The sequence below is a fragment of the Nothobranchius furzeri genome, chromosome 7 (genome assembly GCF_043380555.1).
Source record: "Nothobranchius furzeri strain GRZ-AD chromosome 7, NfurGRZ-RIMD1, whole genome shotgun sequence".
Lineage (NCBI taxonomy): Eukaryota > Metazoa > Chordata > Actinopteri > Cyprinodontiformes > Nothobranchiidae > Nothobranchius > Nothobranchius furzeri.
This window is the reverse complement of record NC_091747.1, coordinates 42256996-42277079: the sequence shown is the minus strand read 5'-3', so window position 1 is coordinate 42277079 and position 20084 is coordinate 42256996. Positions and strand designations below refer to the sequence as shown.

General features: G+C 42.5%; 1 protein-coding gene across 2 annotated transcripts in view; it reads right to left on the bottom strand.

Annotated features, from left to right (window-relative positions):
- Positions 1-20084, bottom strand: part of bmp6 (bone morphogenetic protein 6) — a 57801-nt gene that overhangs the window by 11667 nt on the left and 26050 nt on the right. For both annotated transcript variants that reach the window (XM_015954968.3, XM_070553083.1), the window contains exons 2-4: positions 12542-12734; positions 8748-8896; positions 8475-8672 (exon numbers count right to left, since the gene is read on the bottom strand). In XM_015954968.3, the coding sequence (XP_015810454.3) occupies positions 8475-8672; positions 8748-8896; positions 12542-12734 (540 nt within the window). The remainder of the gene's footprint in view (positions 1-8474; positions 8673-8747; positions 8897-12541; positions 12735-20084) is intronic.

The window sequence follows — 20084 nt, the reverse complement described above, 5'->3', positions numbered from 1 at the left end:
CCCCCGGCGCTGCCACTGGCAGACGTGTGTAAATGTAGGGTCGAGTCGTGTTTGCCCGGCCTCCCATGTGGACCGACTGACCTTCCAGCATCAACAACTGCAGAGGGGACTCCACACTCACAACCCAGGCAATAGTCGGCTCCTGGATCTTAGTTATAGAAAATCACTGGTTTCCTTGGAATTATTTAAACAAAAACTCCACCTGACTTTCATTGTGTGGACGAGTTTCAGTGCGTTTAGTGTTTATATACAGGAAACATCCAGCGACAGAAGAAAAAAGGGCGAACCCAACTGGCTGAGAAACTTGGCTGACCTGATTAGAACCTGCACCGACGCAAAAAGTGACGCAATGCTGGAGTGAAATACCACAGCTAGGGACTATGGAAAGACTTTATTGTTCATATACAATATAGTGTTCAACACTGTAAAAAGGTGTTTCTCTAATTACAGATTTCTTCTATTCTTGTTCTTTTTATCAGAAATAAATGTTTTAGATCAATACGTACATTTAACATGACTTAGGTATGTAAAAAAATGCAGTTTTCAAATGATTAATACAATAATTAAAGCTCTCATTCACTCGTTTTTTAGATACATTTGATGTGGTCTCTATTACTAATGAATGCCTCGTGAGTCATTGTGAAAGAAAGCTCTGGTGCTCCTGTTCCAGGAAGTAAATTTAGCCGAATATTTATTTAATTATTCATGATACTTGGACATCTTGCCTCTGATTGGCTAACAGCAACGGAACTCTTCCGCTGCCTCCATTCTTTCTGCAACATTGATATTTTATCACCTCGAACACCACAAGCCTGAAGGAGTTCTGCCATGTCGTGGAGTTGCTAATGCTAATGGTTAGCTTCTGCTAGCCAAGACGTGGAGGCTAAACAACAGCTTTCTCCGTCACAAGCCAAGATGTTTGAGTCCATCGATGTTAATTTACTGTGTAAGGTAGAGGTGACTGGCTTTTTCTGACCCGAGTGTTTCCTCATCAATCTTTTCTGCGGCTAATGGGGTAGAAGACTATTTTCACGTTTAGCAGGCATGTGAACCAATCATATTTTAAAAATAACAAGTAAAAACCGGTTTCTCCGTGAACTTGAGCTTTACAGAAATAAATCAGATTACTGCCAAAAAGTAGAATTAAGAAATGACTTCTGTGGAACCACATCGTGAAAAGGCTAAACGATCTCAAAAAGCAACACATCCTGCTCCGTTCTAAAGAAATAAAGAACAAAAGAATCAAGAACAAACAAACAAACCTCTGGAGACCAAAATACACCTTGATGACTGAGGACTTTTCCAGTGGGCAGGTTCAGGTCCACAACACTCCTGCTTCCACGTGATCACATTCATGTCAACTCACTTTCACAGAGACACCCCCACCCCCCGCTCCCTCATCTACTTTATGATGCGTGACATTCAGCTCTGGGTCAAATCACAGCTCTGAGTGGAGGTGATGGAGCTGTGGTTTCATACGGTATGATTACACCCAGTCACAGGGAGTCCGCGGAAACGAGTAGCATGCTAAAGTTTGATCATCTTACTTCATTCTCTCTGGTCTAAAAATAAATCAGAACTCTTTTCCTGATGATTTTAACACAAATGCTCACGACTGTTATTTAATCTCTAAATAAAAGCTACAGTCTCTCTCCCTTCACACATCTCCACATTTTCCTTCCACCTCCTGGCCTTCAAAGCCATCAGCATTTACAGTCTGTGAGGCTATTTAAGAGGAATAAAGCTGATATTTACTCTGGGCTTTCATTGAGTGTAAAGGCCCAGATTTGGGGTGCCCATAAACCACATCTCTCCTTCCTGCCTGTAAAAATTTAATGCCACACAGCTACCGCTTCCCCTGAGGCTTCCATTCATTTCTTTTTCCTTCCCCTGACAGACCAGCGGAGGTGGCAGGACTCTACGTATGATGATATAGTGCACTAATGAAAGGTTATAGTATTTCAGGATATTCCGTTTAGGTTTAGCAGAGGCAAAGGGTTCACATTAAGTAATTACAATTGTGTTATTATTTGACCTTCAGGAATTTTTAAACATGCATTTGTGTGAACATTATAAAGACATAATAGTAAGTGCAGCTTTTGTTGGCGAAAATAGGGTTTACACCCGTTAGGACTGATGAGCTAACGGCTAGTCTGAGCTGAGCCACGACCAAAGGGGGTTGCTGCTGTTTTGTTACAGCTCCAATCTGCAAAATTCCATCCTAGCATGACTTTAAAATGCCTTTAGATAGCCACACATTCATCTGTTTGTGCACACGTGTAAACAGCAGCTGAAGCAAAATGCAGAACTTTAAAGTCAAATCCGGCAGGATTTTCTAAATGTTCCTGCCTTACAAACCAAGTAGTGGTAGATACATGACAGTTTTATGTTTATAAAACATTCATGCATCACTAGGAAATGCTTGGAGATTAGAGCTATTTTAAAATAAATGCTCTTTATTAATTCAATTTGATTCAAGTTTATATATACATAGCGCCAAATCACGACAAGAGTCGTCTCAAGGCACTTCACACAGTAAACATTCCATTACAGGTCAGTTCATTAAGCCATTCAGTAAAAAGTTTCTTATATAAGGAACCCAGCTAATTGCATCAAGTCACTGACTAGTGTCAGTTACTTTACAGCAATCCTCATACTTGTCACATTCTGATTAGGAGGAGTAGGACCCAATATGCAGAGCACCAGACGACATGAGGCAGGAGTAATTGAAAAAAAGTAGAATCCTTTATTTGGAGTCACAAAAACAGGCAGGAGTCTCAGATTTTACACAGGGAACAAAACACGCTGACAACAACAATGGACCGACAAACACAGGCCCTGTCCACACGTAGCCGGGGATCTGCCAAAACGTAGATATTTTTCTACGTTTTGGCCTGTCATCCACACGAAAACAGAGTTTTTTCACACGAAAACGGATCTTTTTAAAAACTCCGGCCAAAGTGAAGATGTGCGTTTTCTCCGTTTTGGGTGTCTGCGTGTGGACAGACAAAACCAGAGTTTTAAGGTCCGCAACGTCACTTTCCGCGACAAAAAAATGCTGACATCAAGTGTGCGACCTGTGTTTACACTACCCGACAGCATGGATGCCCTCAGAGCTGCGCTCGCTTTATCAATTGTCCAAGCGCTTTTTGCTTGTTTGTTTTTGCAAGCGGAATTGCTGCTCCTTGCGGACGACCACGGACGAAGGACGAGGTTAAGAACGGGGGAAGTACTGCCGCCTACAGGTCTGGCATGTCCTTAACAACGTATTTATCCGGGTACGTGTGGACAGAGTTTCTTTTTAAAACGAGGTGGTGTGGATGCAAGTTTTTGGAGGGGCGGATATTTGTTTTTTTAAAAAAAACAACTACGTGTGGACTAGGCCTCAGAGTGACAAGAGAAGGCTTATGAACAGGAGGGAGGTAATCAGGGAAACAGGTGACAGGTGTGAGGAGTGTGAGCTGAGGAGACACTGGTGGAATCAGTTAACAAAATGGGAAGGGAAGGAGCTTGACCAGAGGGCAGATAAACATTAACCTGTAAATACAAAAATAACCTAAAGACTGAGGGCCAAAAACAAACAACTAATAACTAGACGGATGAGGAGGACTAAATAAAGATTGATTAGGAATGGGGAATGATTAGAAGGACACATGAGGGAAGTCTACAGAGGGCTGGAGATAATAATGGGACACAAGAGGATGACCTGGAGTGGGAACTGGAGGGGTTGGGAAACAAAGGGACACAGAACATGACAATACTAAGCAAGCATTTAGTGACAGTGGAGAGGAAAACTCCCTTTTAACAGGAAGAAACCTCCAGAGGATCCTGGCTCAGTATAAGCAGCCATCCACCACGACTCACTGGGGATCAAGAAGACAGAGCAGGCACACACACACACACACACACACACCATATATATACCAAGTAGTGTTTCTATGGTTACATTGTGATTTCTGAGTAATTATTCTATTTGGTGAGAGACAAACTTTATTGTATTTATCCTAGTGAATATATAATTAAACGGGTAAACTAGTAGTAGCACATTCGATGTCAAAAAAAGTAAAATGTTGTTATCAGGAGAGGGAGAATGTTTAAGTGGTTAGCAGCAGTGTTCAAGCCGATGGCCCCCTCCATGGTTGTACCCAGACTAGCCCATAGCCTATCAGTCCTGTAGACATAAGGTGACAATTACTTAAAAGGTAAATGTAGAAGCCCATATTTAAGATGGTTGAAAAATATCTTTTCGACTCAAATTTGTCCAGTTAATCTGTTCTTCATTGAAAATATTAATTTAAAGAGTCTAATCTAATCTAGACAGGAAGTGAGACTAATAAACAAATCAGTGAAAAGTACTATTGTAATCTTTTCTCAGAGGCAGATTAACAGTCAAAATAAATATTTCCTCACATAGAGGGAAAAAAAACATTTACTTCATTGAACTACACAATATTTTAAGTTTCCAGTGCTATAAATCAGGATTTCTTTTATTGAGAAGTTCATGAATGCTGGTAGTCTTCCCACTGAGCTCTTAGTTTTTAACCTTAAATGTGCCTTAGTCAGCAGAAAAACATTCCATTAGATTGTTTGACATCAAAACTTTCTAAAAACTAATTTAATTGTCTGATCCCACCTTGCCTTTTCAACAGGAGAGGGGCTACCTCAGTCAACACCAGTGAGGAGTTTATTTTAAGGTGAGACTTTTGATTCTTCATAAGCACTCTGGTCTGCTACGAACCTTCTCCACACTACACGTCATTCATGAAAGCCCATCAAGCGGTTTCCGCGGCTCCTCTGTGAGGAAAAAGTTGTAAATTATATTTATAACAGGTTGTTCCAAAAACACAAAACTCAACTGGTGCCATTTCATATGTTAAACCACTGTGTTTGACTCAGAAACATAAAAAAATCTGTGTCTGTGCGTCTCAAACCACTCCACGTCACGGACTCAACCCAACCACACGACTTCTTATAAACGTGACAAAAGCCTGAAGGCTGCAGACCGACCAGTCCCGGAGACATGAAAGCAGAATGCCACTCTTCTCTCTCGCTTCCCTCCAACCTTTCTGCTGAAGTTTATCTTACTTCCTGTCTTTCATCACAGAGGTTATTAAACCCTGCGAGGGAGCTCCACCACATCTAATTACTCTGGCGGTAAACAAAACGAGGTCGGGTGGGGATGGAGAGAAGAGAGGGCAGAGGAGGGAGGAGAGGAGCAACAGATGAAAAAACACAGCTGGCTCAGTGCCGTGTTATTATAATTCTTTAAGCGATACTGTTAGCTTGGTCAGTCTTTTAGCTGTGCAGCTAATGACCGGCTAGGCCTAATTACAGGCCGCCAGGGCTGAGCCGGGACGTAGTATTCTTTCCCCGGATGGCTGTTAACCTCCCCCGCAGCCCAACCCGACTCCGGTTACCTACCAAGCCTTTTCCAACCACTAAAATTATCTTTAAAGGTGTTCTATTGTTCTTTTTTTATGAATGCAATAACTTTTTCCACTAGTTTCCACAAGTTTTAGTCACAAATACTCAAACATCCTTATTATAACCACAAATGTAAGAGAATGGGAATAAAAAATACACGTTTGTACAAAAAAATCTGAAAAATGGGTCTGGTCTGCTGCAAGGAAGTAAAAAAAATGGATGGTTTCCTTTATTTATTCTTTAAACATAACATTCGTTTGGCTAATCCAATCTTCTTCTATCACATGGATTAAAGTTAATCACACATGCTTATGAAACTAAACTCTAAAATAAGGAACATAGGAAAGGTTTCTGAAAGCAGCAGTGCCTTCAGGTTAAAAGAGGTTTTCTGCTTATCGAGAGGCTGGCTAACTACCTGAATCGGGTGTTTTCAGAAGAAACACCACATACATCCAGTCGCGCTGAGGAAAGTTTTTGAAAGCATCTATGCGGAAGCTTGTGTAGACATTTGAAATGAAAAACAAACTCCTTGCTGCCCTCCGGCCTTAGATCTGATGTTATTTGGAAAAGCTGTGAAGGTGAAATCTGGGTGAAATATTCCTTTTAGCTGGCTCTGCGGTGGCCTGAACCAACGTGCTGCCAAATCCACACCGAGGGGCCGTGTTCACATTTCGCTTCTCCCCATGAGCACTTCCCAAGACGGATGCTCTCCCTATCCATCATGGCCTCCTCCTCGTCTCTGGTGTGAGTGATGCCGTATTGAAACCATATGCCCTCCAGAATTCCTCACACATCCTCTCATCCCATCCAATCCCAGCAGTCCTCTATTGGCCGCGGACACACGGCTGTCGCTGGAGGGGGGGTCCTCCCGGCTTCCTGTGTTAGATCTAAATATTTACACTCCCAGTCGTCCCGAGTGGAGCGGCAGAAGAGGTCTTGATGTTTTGGGTTATGTAAAGTGCGTTTTTAACAGATTGTCATTGTTGGAGCATTTCTTTGAACAAAATTGCCTCAGAAAATGTTCTCATCCTCTTGACACACAAACAGGAACACCGAGTGTTCTCCGGGATGATGAATGAGGAGTTTTTGTTCCACGGTGTGTCAGCTAAAGCTTTTATCTAACATTATTACTCACAAACGAACCCTCCAGCTCTGAAGGAAATCGCTGTGAACAGAAAACAGAGTCAGCGGCGTATTTGTGGAGACCGAAGCCAACCTGTCCCACAGATACATCTGTTTACCGTGCAGATGTTAGAGCCATTAGGCAGAGCCGAGCAAGCGAAGCAGAGGTAAACTGCTTCCCAGGTAGAAAGCCAAAACGGGTGTTTGCAGCTCTGATTCAGTGCATTAAGCTGGGTTTTGGCACCAGGAAGCAAAAAGTGAGTCTGTTCTGCTCCAGAGTTGGATGAGCTTTAGGTGTGCTTACTAAAATATTTACAGGTAAATCATTCTCCTTAGTTTGCAGCATGTTGGCTGGAATAACATGAGTCTATTCTGATTTCCGTTACTACAAATATGTCATGTTGTTTGTTGCTCTGATTGGTCCAAGCACTTTGCAATTGCATGTGAAGACAGTTTGAAAGACAATCGTAGAGTCCATCCCATGACTGAACTCTGTCTACGGGTCACGGCCAGACTAAATGTAACTACATCCTTGCCAGGCTAGCTGAAACGAGCTTCCTCCATAGGATGAGCTTTAGCAACAGTGGAGCTTCTCTACATCCAGGATACTTGGCTGAGGTGGTTCAGGCATCAGGATGCCTCCTTGTGACCTGTTAATCAGCCCAAGAACCCAGCTGGAGGGATTATACATCCAGTCTGGACAGAGAACACATTTGGAGGAGCTAAAATGTACTAAAAGTTTTTGCTTTTTTTAGTAGAAGGGGCAGCAGTAGCTCAGGAAGGTAGAACAGGTTGTCCAGTGATCTGAAGGTACCGCCAGAGAATGCTGTTGTGTCCTTGAGCAAGACATTTGATCCACCTTGAGGTCAGAGGGACCGGTGGCAGTTGTAGCTACATCGTAGCTCATCCCCATCGGAGTGTGAATCTGCGTGAATGGGTGGATGAGTAATTGTGTTGTAAAGTGCCTTGGGGGGTTCTAGGACTCTAGAAGGTGGTATGTAAAACACAGTCCATGAAGTGACTTTTTTAAATGGGAATGAATTTTTACTTTTTTAATCCAACATGCATCTTTTAAATGAACGAGAAGCTAGTTGCTGCATGTAAAAAGCTAGACTCTAACATCCGAGTCACTTCTGCTCGTTTCCACAGATTGGACCACCTAGAGCCACGACCAACATGACATTCAGTGCTGCTGGAGGACCATCTGTCTGGTGCAGTATCAAAGCAATATTAGCAACAGGCTCGTTGGGCTGCAGCTGTGACCAAAAACAGGAAGTTAACCTGTGAGGTTCAAAACCGTAATCCTGAATAACACATCGGGTGAATATTCTGGATCATTCTTCCTCGTTACATCATCTGATTAGTAGTTTGTGTTGAAAATGAGAGTGAAGTTGAAGGATGAGGTCACCTGTCACGATGAACCAATGAATAAACATTACTCCGCTGTTCTGTGATAATTATCCTCCTGTTTGTAGTGGACCAAAGTAACGTCTCCTCCCCGTGTGCACATGTGCCCAACACCACTCATTTGTCTTCAACAAATAAATCTTCTCAGTCAAATTTACGGCCCAAACCTCCCACCAACAGTCCAACTCAGCCCCCTTCATAAATCTCATTACCATCCACCGAGACATTCCTAACTCAAGATTCAGATTTTGGGATTTACTCCACCTCCCTTAATCCATACAGGGAAGCTCCAGGAAAAATAAATGGTGTAAATAATCCTGTTTCACTTCCATGGGGGCTGATTTTAAAGAGACCCTGCACTAGCTGGGTCAAAGTTATCGAGTGTTTCAAAGGGAACTACTTCAGCTAGACTGAGCACGAGCTGCTAGGCCGGTGATGTCATAGGTTATGGATGCACCGCGGTTATGTTAAGGTTTGTGTTTGCTGCTCAGAGTGGTGAGGCAAGCCAACGGTAGACTGACCTAAAGGGCTCAGCCCTCTGGATCTCTCTCGCGGCTGTGAGGATCTGTTGCGATTCTGCTGCCGACGTTTTCCACCGGTGGAGCGGGCGGAGCGAAAATGCACCTCGCTGACTTTGAAGAAGGCCACCATGAAAGGCTGCTTCTCCAGAGCGCCGTCACGCCCTACAAGCCCCACCTCCTTACAGCCGATGCTCTGCCCTGCTTCAAAAAATAATAATAATCAGCAGGTTTACATCATGGCGATCAGGACACAACAGTAACCGGATATCTCACCGCTGCTGGTCTCCACGCTGACCTGCAGGCCCAGGTTGTGCCGTGGGCTCATCACCCACAGGTTGCTGGTAGCAGTGATGTCAAACTCCAGCCAGCCCTCCTCTGCAGCCCAAAGCCTGCGAGACTCCAGCAGGAACAGGTCTGCCTCTCTGATAAAACATCAGGAAAATAATTTAGCTCTCACCACCACCACCACCATATTTCTAGTTCATTTAAAAGCTCCTCCAATTTCTCCATACCACATGTCTGTATTTTTAGAGACCACAAATGCAGTTGTATATTTTCTGGGTTTAAATGCATCTATTCAGATTTGTTTTGACATAAAGTTATCAGAAAAGCATGGTTCTGAAAGCAACGGGGAAGAGCAACATTGTCTCTAATCAACAAGAAATTAAACTACTAACTCAAACGTTTAATAATACAAATTTTAAAAAAGCTATTTTTGTCTTTTAAAATGAGAAAATAGTTTAAACAGAAAGATTTGGGCCAATCCCGCACAAAGATGGCAGCATGTGCTTTACTTTCTGTTTTGTTTACCTCGACTAGGTTTCACAGATAATGACTTACCTTTTTTTACTGGAAATCTGTGAGTGACTTTTATTTTGAAAGTATTCCAGATGCTTAACACTGCTTTTGTTAGTAGACTTGAAGCATAAATTTAGCAGAGCTATGCCCCCTACGCCTCTGGGACGTAAGTGCTTTGCTTCGCGGACGTCTCAACCCTTGTGCACACACCAGCAAAAGTCACCTGTTCAGGCTGGCTTTGGTGTGACCTTCGTCACCACCCTCTCCTTTTTCTGTTCTTGATTCACCTTTCCCAGGATCCATTGATTTCCCTCTTTCCTATTAATTTTCTCTCTCCCATTCCTTACATTTTTTCTCCTTTTAAACATATTTTTAATAATATTTTGAACAATATTTTAAATCTTTTTATACTTACATTTCTTTTGTTTTGTTTTGTTTTTGCAAAGCGCCTCGTGATTTATTGATCGTAAGAGGTGCTATATAAAAGATTGTTTTCTTTCTTTCTTTCTTTCTTTCTTTCGTTTCAACCCGTTTGCATCTGCTGGAAAACCGAGGTGAGATACAAAGTAAGGGTTTCAATTCAATTTAATTCAATTCAAGTTTATTTATATAGCGCCAAATCACGACAAGAGTCGTCTCAAGGCACCTCACATAGTAAACATTCCAATGCAGGTCAGTTCATTAAGCCAATCGGTAAAAAGTTTCCTATATAAGGAACCCAGCAGGTTGCATCGAGTCACTGACTTGTGTCAGTTACTTTACAGCAATCCTCATACTAAGCAAGCATTTAGTGACAGTGGAGAGGAAAACTCCCTTTTAACAGGAAGAAACCTCCAGAGAATCCTGGCTCAGTACAAGCAGCCATCCTCCACGACTCACTGAAGATCGAGAAGACAGAGCAGACACACAAACACACACACACACACACACACACACACACACACACACACACACACACACCTGAACAAAAAATTCTGAATGTGCAAAAAAGTCTAAAATTTATTCATTTGTTTCACTAATTTAATCACATTTGATCCTATTTTGATCCAGTTTAGAATTAAGCAGTTCCCTGACTGTTGGGGTCATACTCTATCAACATTATCTAAATAATCATCAAACTTATATAGCGCAAAATTAGGACACTCAAAGACGCTTGCGTGAACTCTTACATTCACACACTGCCAGTGATGGTAAGCTACTATGTAGCCACAGCTGCCCTGGGGCAGTCTGACAGAGGCGAGGCTGCCATCTGGTGCCATCGTCCCCTCTGATCACCACCAACACAGACAAGTTGGGTGAAGTGTCTTGCCCAAGGCCACAACAGCAGAATACCTCTGGCGGGAGCTGGAATAGAACTCAAGACCCTCCGATCATGAGGCAACCCGCTCTACCACCTGAGCTACTCCTGCCCCACTTTCTGCTAGAACCAAGATGAAAATTAATGTTTTGAATACTTTACCAAAGTGTTTTTGCACCTTAAGTCGATTAAAAACAAATATTTTCCAGTATGCTTAAAGGTTTTTTTTTAATGCAGCTTAGAAATCCCTAAAACTGTAATAACAGGTTTCACGTTCACTCAAATCACACAAATAGACAACAAGCCTTCAAGATTTCACTTGTCCTTCCCCCGATGCTTTAGTCTCATATGGAAAAGGCCGGAAGTCAAAGTTTTCGTTCATCTCTGTGCATGTTGATATTATTTAGGTGTGAAGGAGTCAGAACGAATGTGTCAGACATGGAGAAGAAGTGTGACTCTTTCATGAGAAGAGAGTAAAGGACATTAGGAAAAGGCAGCGGGTGAGTGATAAGAGGGCCTATCTTCCCACCCCAGCAGTAATAACACAGGAGCGACTCTGTCGGACCGTCCTCCAGATCCAACATCAAAGCCTCGCAATCATCCAGGTGTTCCCACAAAACCCCTGCAGTCGTGTCTCTGCAGCCCCGCTTCATTGGTGTTTCTGACAAGCTCCCTCACCTTCCTATTCATGTGTTCATCCCAGCTGATGTATCTGTTTCATCGTTACACAATTCTGAAAGAACAGCGGGGCGTCCATTAGGGAGCCACCTGCTGAGCTACCATTATAACACTCCTTATTGAGTGATGACTCAAATGAACTGGAATAATAAGGTCAAGAGGCTTTTTTTACAGCATAATCGCTTCATAAGTCCAGCAGAATGCATTTGCTTCTGTTAGCGAGAGGTGGGAGAGTCCTCTGCTTTGGATTTCTGGAGGAAAATTATTCAGAAGTTCATACATCTATTAAGTCTGAACTAAAACTGGACATAGACACGTTTCTAAAAACGCCCGTCGGCTTTTCTCGTGTCACATTCCTCCTGCTGGTCTAGAAACCGCTCCAGTCAAATGAAAACTACAAAGGGTGTCAAGCTAATTAAGCCCTCAGTCATTATGGCTAAGAGCCAAAACAGGAGTCGCATTTTCACACGAGGGAGGGGCACGGGAAAGTTATTAGGCCTCCCACAGATCAGGCAATTACAAAGGTACGGTTTTACAAAATGGCTCCAACTTTAGCGCGGCTGGAAGGTGTTTGTTTCACTTTTATCTCATAACTTTTATAATTAAAACGTAAATGTTTTCCAGTCTTTTCGTTCCGCTACTTTTGTTTTTTCACGCGTCCTCGTGAGTAATCCAGCCTATAATTAACTTCAAGGTGCCAAACCTAGCCTACAATAATACAGAAATAGGAGATATATATGAGCCCTTTAATCTCCAAATATCTCCAAAAATAAAAGGTCTAACTTCCAGGTGGGAGTGCTGAAACCACACAGGGGGATAAAGGAATGCAGCAAATAAGTAGCTCGCCATGCTAAATGAACCTTTTCACGCTGAGAAATGTGCTAAAGCAACATACAGCTGATGTTTTGTTTGAAACCTTTTTTTTTCTTCTGAAACAGTAATGTTATGTTGTTGTTTCTCAGAAACCCTGCCCTGTAGATGTACGGTAAATGTTTGGCGTGTTTTAGCTGTGCCCATTTTAGAGGATGGATGATTCTTAAACTGTGCTATTTCTGTTTTGCTCAGTTTTCCATTACAAACATGAAAAAAGAGAAAACAGTGAGTTCATTTTGTAGATTTTTTTAGCAGTGGTGTCCCCAAATGGTGGCCACTGGGGGCCATGCCCCCCCCCCCCCCCCCCAGTGAAACGTTTCTGTGTGCACCACTGGACTTGACATCTTTTGTGCTATTTGTGTGAATCTGCTTATAGGTTAGAATTAAAAAGCTCCATCCAAAAGGACAGAAGAAGTGCTACCTGTCAAGATGCTCCTTCACCACCTGGTAGACTCGGAGCAAGAAGGTGTCGTTGCGGAACGCTCCACTCACACACTCTTTATAGAGGCGAAACTTGGCAGCGGTGACGGCCTCGCCCTCTGGGATCTGTGAGAGGTTGAACTTGAACTCCTTGTGGTGACGCCGCTGCGGGGAGAGCTCCCTGTCGTACTCCACTGTGGGACGAAAACACACGGAAATTCCTGTTGAAGTGATGTTCAAACGAGAATCCACCACATCATTGTATCATTCAGAGTTCCGTCTCAAAGCTTTGACCCAAATAAGACCAGAGTCCATATTTACAAACAGATTTTCCATTTAAACACACAGCAGCCAACGATGATGAGCGGATATGCTTTTCACAGACGCCGTGCCAAGGTCGACCACGGAAATCTTTCAAGCGTGTAAAACATGTGATTTATGCATAAACTCTAATAGGTTTTGTGGTTTCCACTTCCCTAAAATAAATCCTTGTTATCATCAGTTCGGAGCAAATGTTCATGTTTGCTTTTTCCATAAGAAACAAACTTAGAGTTGCTTTGTAACCACTACTGACAACGTGAAATGACAAACAACAACACACGGCGGCCCTCCTCTGCACTTAGGAGCTAAAAGCTCCATAATGATAATGTGAAACTGTCTCAGCCACAGGAGAGAGCCTGTGGGGCTGGTGAGTGAGCACACACACACACACACACTATGAATAAAGATGAGCATGTTGTAAACGTTAACTGTCGATGCTGGAAAAGGTCAAGCCTGTTATTTATTCTGCAAAACACACCAAACGTGATTTCATCTGAACTCAAAGCACACAGTAGGACATTTTGACTGTTTAGGACAACTTCTCATATCCCTCCTCACACACACACACGCACATCATGCAATTCATTTTCCATATCCAGTCCTCTGTTTTTTCACCACCACAAGCTTTAAAGAAACATTTCTGAAGGGTGTTTCTGTATGAAACAGCCTCTGATAGTAACCTACTTTGGTCTCGTAGACTAGCCTGATGCTCATCAGTCTTTTAGGACATAAACTCTATTTTTCCAAACAGAAGTCCTTCAGGAAAATGGACTGAATTGACATCCTGTTTGGATAAATTAAACACATAACTCAGTTTTTCACCTGCACACAGGCACAGCTGCACACCATCTCCAGCTGTTATACTTTATGCATTTGGCAACACAGAGAGAGTGCAAGGTACGCCAAGTGTCAGAATGACATGGGATCAAAACCAACAACCCACTCTCAAATTCCCAAAATTATCAGCATATTTTGTTAAATACACTGTTATTATTACATTATATACCATTAGTATATTAAAATCAAAGAAAGAAAAGGATCTTTTATACAGCGTTTCTCAAGGTAAAAATCACGAGGCTTGTTATTCAATATTGACACATTTTCACATCTAAAGTGATATTCCATCCCTAATTTAAATTTACTCTGTTGACATATTCCCCAGAGTTAGACAAGTAGGAAAAAGCATTTTAATCTGGCAGTATTTTGTTAGCTTTAGCTTAGCATAAACAATGTAAGTGAATGGTAACAGCTAGCATTTCATGAAAAAGGGATGGAAATTATTTAATAATGATCCTAATTTTTCTTGGTGACCTCAATAATCATATCAACCACAAATGAAAATAATAAGTAACACAAAGAAATAACAGGAGCCGACAAAGCACTGCTGTAAGTTGCCACTGCAACAACATTACAAAGTGGACCCTAATGACACCTACTTAATCTGTCTGGTGTCTGCCATTTTAGTACAACTTTCAATCCTGTTTCTTCAAAAACTGTGCAAAGTACAAGTCTAGTAGCCGTGCATTTGTGTTCATGGACATAGGTGTCATTTTCAACTTAAATGATTGAAATGCTAGCTGTTACCATTCACTTACATTGTTTATGCTAAGCTAAAGCAAACTGCCAGATCTGAAGAATGGTTGGGCTGGTAACAAAATGCTTTTTCCCAGTTATGGAATTCTAGGAAATATGGCAAAAAACTACATTTCACATATGGGGTGGAACATCCCTTTAAGACTTTTAACACTTTTCAAAATCATAACATCTAGATCAGTGGTTCCCAAACTTATTTAGCCACGAACCCCCTTCTATGTCCCGACCATGTCGACGCACCCTCCAGCCCCACATCAGGGCATGGCTATATATATATATATATATATATATATATATATATATATATATTATTTAATTTTAAATCAATATTTAGAGTGCCCAGGTAGCACATAAACAATGCAATTTAACGGTTTTCTTAAAGCAGGAATGTTTAACCAGAGCTCTCTCCTTCCTTCTGCTCTGCGTAAACCTGAACTGGCCACCTACTTGTGCGTAATCAAATGTCTATAGGAGAAAAGATGGAAAAGCTATAGCCATGAGGTTCACTTTTGCCTCAGACCGACTTATTGCTGTTTTATGGTGTGGCTGAATCTGCGATCCGCTGCCACGCGGACTGGAACAACAAATGCTGCATGAGTTGTAGTCAGGTTCATGAGGAGTCACTGGCTGGAGCGGACTCGAATTTCATACGTCATCCCAAAATAGAAGCTAATATCTTAATATGACATTGAATGAAAAATGTTGTTATAAAACCTCTTAAAAGTTTTTATCACGGAGGAGGCAGCGCTAATCTCTGCCTTCAGTCTGACGGCGCAGCACAGCATGCGCTTGTCGAATCAGTATGTGTGTGTGTGCGGCACAGCTCCATGAGCCGCTTCAGTCACTGCGTCTCGTTATTGGCGCTATTTAAACCAGTGTTGTAAAATTACTTCTGCCCAGCCCAGATGTGCTCACATGTGCACCCGTGAGCCGTGGTTCCGCTGGAACGCGTCTGACCTCTGACAGGCGCACTCTGAACTTCAGATCTTCAGCGCGCTGTGCGGAACATATCTTGCTATTGACAGCGTGCCCAGGTCAGAGTGCTGAAGCTTGGAGCGCATTATTATTATGAAGCTAGGGCACATGCGGAGGACACACACAAGCACGCAAAATATACTTGTTTTCAATTGCATTTATTGGGCCCACTTACTTTTTCTTAGGCCCACCCACAAATGAGTTTCTGGCTACGCTAATGGTGACATAAGACAGACTTCTCTGAGCTCCGCAGCCATTACACTTTTCACCTCGCGCACCCCCTAGCGGCAGCTCGCGCGCACCACACTTAGGGAATCCCTGAGTCAATAAATCAAAGATATTAGGGATTAAAACTCTACGAACAGATTAGCATTGTGGAGCGACAGCTCTAATCCTTTAATTAGGTGTTTAGTATATTATTGCTTTACTTGGATTCTGTTGACCAGACTGAGAATTTTTTTTAAACCTGAAAGTAATATCTGGAGCAGATCGTGAGTCCATGGTTTAGAAAAAAGTCAAATCAGCACACAAAATAGCTCGAGGATGTACTTTCCTCTCACATGTATGAGCTGTCTCATGCTGAGACACTTTCACTAATATAAAGGTCACTGTTTTCACTTTGTTTCAACACATTTAGGATAACGTTACAACCAACGACTTATGTAAGAGGAATGTAGTTTTGTTCCTGAGCCAAGCTTGTTAAAACTCTCTGGTAATTTTATGATGTGGGGGACCCGCCCTAAAAGGACCAATGACACATTTAGTTCCCAGAGTCAGATGCAAAGAGAAAACAGCACTGATGTGAGAACACTGGAATGGATCAGACTCTCCCAGCAGTGCCAGCCCCACCTCGTACCCACACCCAGGAAGGTCACTGCTCCCCTCCTCCCATCGTTCCCAGTCCCCATAAATCCTTAACTTACATTTTGGCTTTTTGTTTTAAATAACTGAAAACATGCCATTCTGAGTTTTAATGAATTATTTATTTCTATGAACAAGCAGGAACATTGTCACGAGGCGGTCAAAACAAATTATCGTCATGGAGATCTTGATTTAAGTCGGCTTCTCTGAGCTGTGAAGCTTTCCACTGGAGCGAAGGAAACCATCGGTCCAGAGTGAGATGTTATTCACATCAGAGTCACGGAGATTTCTATCAGATGTTATAGTGATCGTTTCATCATCTCACTCCAACCACCCACCCCCCCCCCCCACCCCCCCCCCGCCACACACACACACACACACATCTCTGTGTGTGTGATAACAGGTCTGCTCTTGTGTTGACGAGTGGATCGATCCACAAAGCCCGTGTGTGGAGGCCTCACTCAGAGGTCCCGCTACGCTAAATGACTTTACAAGACCCGCTGCACACCCCTGGGCTGGAATACAAGCAGGTTGAAACTTTATACGCTCCCATTTTAACAATCTGGTGGCGATCGGGCAGGAAAACGCTGATAAACTGTGAGCTTGTGAGAAGATGAGGAGGAAAATTTATGAATCCTGGTTATTGGTGACGATTCTTAATGGAAGAAAATTGTCCATTTCACAGTGGTTCCCAAAGTTGGGGTCAAGATGCCGCTGTGGGTCATCTAGTGCTACACAGGAGGTTCAGATGATTTCCAGAAATCCAAGTAAATTTGAAAAACAGTTGCTGATGCTTTAGCTCCAACATAATTGTTACAAAAACTCAACTAAATTCTCATAAATGGATCAGATGAAATATGAGCTGGACCTTTTTTCTTCATACCCTGAAATATTTAGGCTTTTAAGCACGTTTGTATCGCCAAATCAGGTAAATCTGAGGTAGCATGTTTTGAAGCTCAAAAGTTTTGAACAGCTAATCTAGGCGTGTAAAACATAAATGAACTTCCTTGCAAAACCAAAGGTTTGTTGATGGTTCAGGTCTGATGCTGAATCTTGGTCAGAGTCACGTTAACTCACCTGATACACCTAACAGCTTTTCAAAGAGAAACATCAAGAAAGTGGATGCTGTTTAGAAAGACCTAGTAGCATTTTATTGGATGGAACATCTACAATGAATACAGCTGATATACAAATTATAATCCAGATTAAAAATGTATAAACTGAGCCATAAGGCTCCCTTCATTTTACACCCGCATTAGAATGTGTGGAGATTGCTGCAGATTTTGAAAACTTTCTTCAGTGGGAGGCAGTCCTGATGCTGTTGCACTCTAGAACTCGCTAGACTGATTCTTCAAGACACCTTTGTGGCCTAAGCAGACACAATACATCAGGTTCTCATGATGATCCAACCACATATGACCACGTTTGCTGAGGACCCAACTACAGTCTGGGTCCTACAGCAGCAACACTCTCTTGGACTTGGCCAGGAAGCAGCAATACACTAGAACATAATTTCAGCCTTGTGTGATGTTATGATGAAAGCACCATAACCTCTTTGTGTGTAGCTCAACACTATTGTGAATCTATTCCGCTTCATCACACTGAGGAAACCATCAGGTTCTTGATCCGAACCTGAAGGCCACGCCAAGTCTCTGCAAAGACGAACAAAAGGACAAACCACTTAGCTCCAAATATCTGAGGAAAACATACCTTATAAGGTATCAACTTCAAATGATGAACTTCATGTTAAACACATTTATACACATTCAGGCGACAGTGGCAGAGGAGGTAGGTGCCCGTTCCCTAACCGGTGGGTTGTAGGTTCGAGCTCCTATCAGTCACAGTGGTTGTGACTCTCTTTTCACGTGTCTGAGCAGAACCTCCCTGAACCGTCTGCAGGTGGTTCAGAATGCCTGTGCTCGGCTTCTGACCAAGTCCTCCAAACACACCCACATCACCCCACTTCTCATTTCAAGATCCTGGTTCTGGTCTATAGGGCCTTACATGGACAAGCACCATCTTACATTGGTGATCTTCTTAGTCCCTACACCCCCAGCAGGGCCCTGAGGTCCAGCGATCAAAGCCTACTGGTTGTGCAGCACCAGGCTAAAGACCAAAGGTGACAGATCATTTGCTGCTGTGGCCTCCAGACTCTGGAACTCTCTCCCCCTGAGTCTGTCTCTTCCTTTCTCTCTCACCTCTGTCTCCGTGTCCAGTCGGAATTACAAGCGTTCAAAAAACAATATCAATAAAGTTTTAAGTATCAGGCGTGACATTAAAAGCAGAAGCTTTGATGCTCCACCTGAGAGTAAATCTGTAAGGCTTGTCACCAGCATTCAGGCATTAATTCTGTTTGCTTCACGGCCAGACAGGACACAGAAAAAAAATTTAAAAAGCAGCTGAAGACTCACTTGTTCAAGCTGGCTTTTGTGTGACTTTCATCGCTATCTCCTAGTTCTGCTCTCCCCACCTATTCCACCTTCCTCAGGATCCACTGATTTCCCCTTTCCTATTCACTCTCTCTCTTTCTTTCTTTACATTTTTTTATCACAATTGTCTATTTTTGCTCATTTTAAATATATTTTTAATCATTTTCTAAATTCTTTTTTATATTTAACATTTTTTGTTTTTGTGAAGCGCCTCGTGATTTTTATCTTGAGAGATGCTATAGAAAAGATATTTTCTTCTTCTTTTTCTTCTCACCTGCCTGGCCTCAGAGGGACTTCTGTCAGTGCAATGCCTGGTTGTGTTGTAAAGCTCCTTGGGGGTTGAAAGACTCTAAAACAGGAATATTCAATTCTGGTCCTGGAGGGTCGGTATCTAGCACGTTTTATTGGTTTCTCTGCTCCATTTGATTCAGTGGTTAAATCACCTGTGCAGCAGATCATCAGGCTCTGCAGACGCCTGTTAATCGCCTGTTGATTGAAATTAGGTGTGTTGAAATAGGGTTAAAACTAAAATGTGCTGGATACCGGCCCTCTAGGCCCAGAATTGAATAGCCCTGCCCTAGAAAGTGCTGTATAAGTACAGACCATTTACCATTTTGGGCTTGGATTTATCTTGCAGGTTGAAGATTTATTAGGGAGTTCAAATAAAGCAGATCTGAAAAAAAATGCAACAAAACTTTATATGTTTGGTAACTTTTATGTTGTATTTCCAGAAAAAATGCTACTCTAATTTTAGCGTTAAAGAATAACTTTGCCCAAGGGGGGGGGGGGGGGGGGACTTTTGACTGAGGTGAAAAATGTGTACACAAGGTCTCATTAGATGAAAATCACAGGACCCTTCTTTATTTTTCCCTGAGCCTAACAAAACCTCCAGTCTCACGCTCACTTAACAACTCACCAGCCTGCTCATCAATCAGTCCATCATTGTGTTAATTTTAGAAAAGGGAGTCGTTTTGAGCCGCTAGGTGAAGACAAACAATTAAAACTCTGAAATATGGAGGCAGCCTCAGTCTCACGTCTCACATTATGGCAGCCTTTTATCACTGCAGCCTTCTTTCTGCACAGCAAAGCAGCCTGGGAGCTGCAGCGTTAGCAGCTGAGTAGCATTCCAGCTGCCTCTCCTCCTTCTCAGCTTGAATTTCCATTCAAATCCACTGAGGGTTTTCATTTAAAAATCAAAAGGAAGTCTTCACGCGGTGCACACAGGGAGCGTAACCTCTGTGCTAATCCACCATGACGTGAGCTTTGAGACAGGAACACACAAAAGGGAGAAGGGATTTACATCAGGAAGATCCCCGGGAGGAACTCGGTGAAAACAATCGGAAAAATGGGAAAAGACAACTTTTA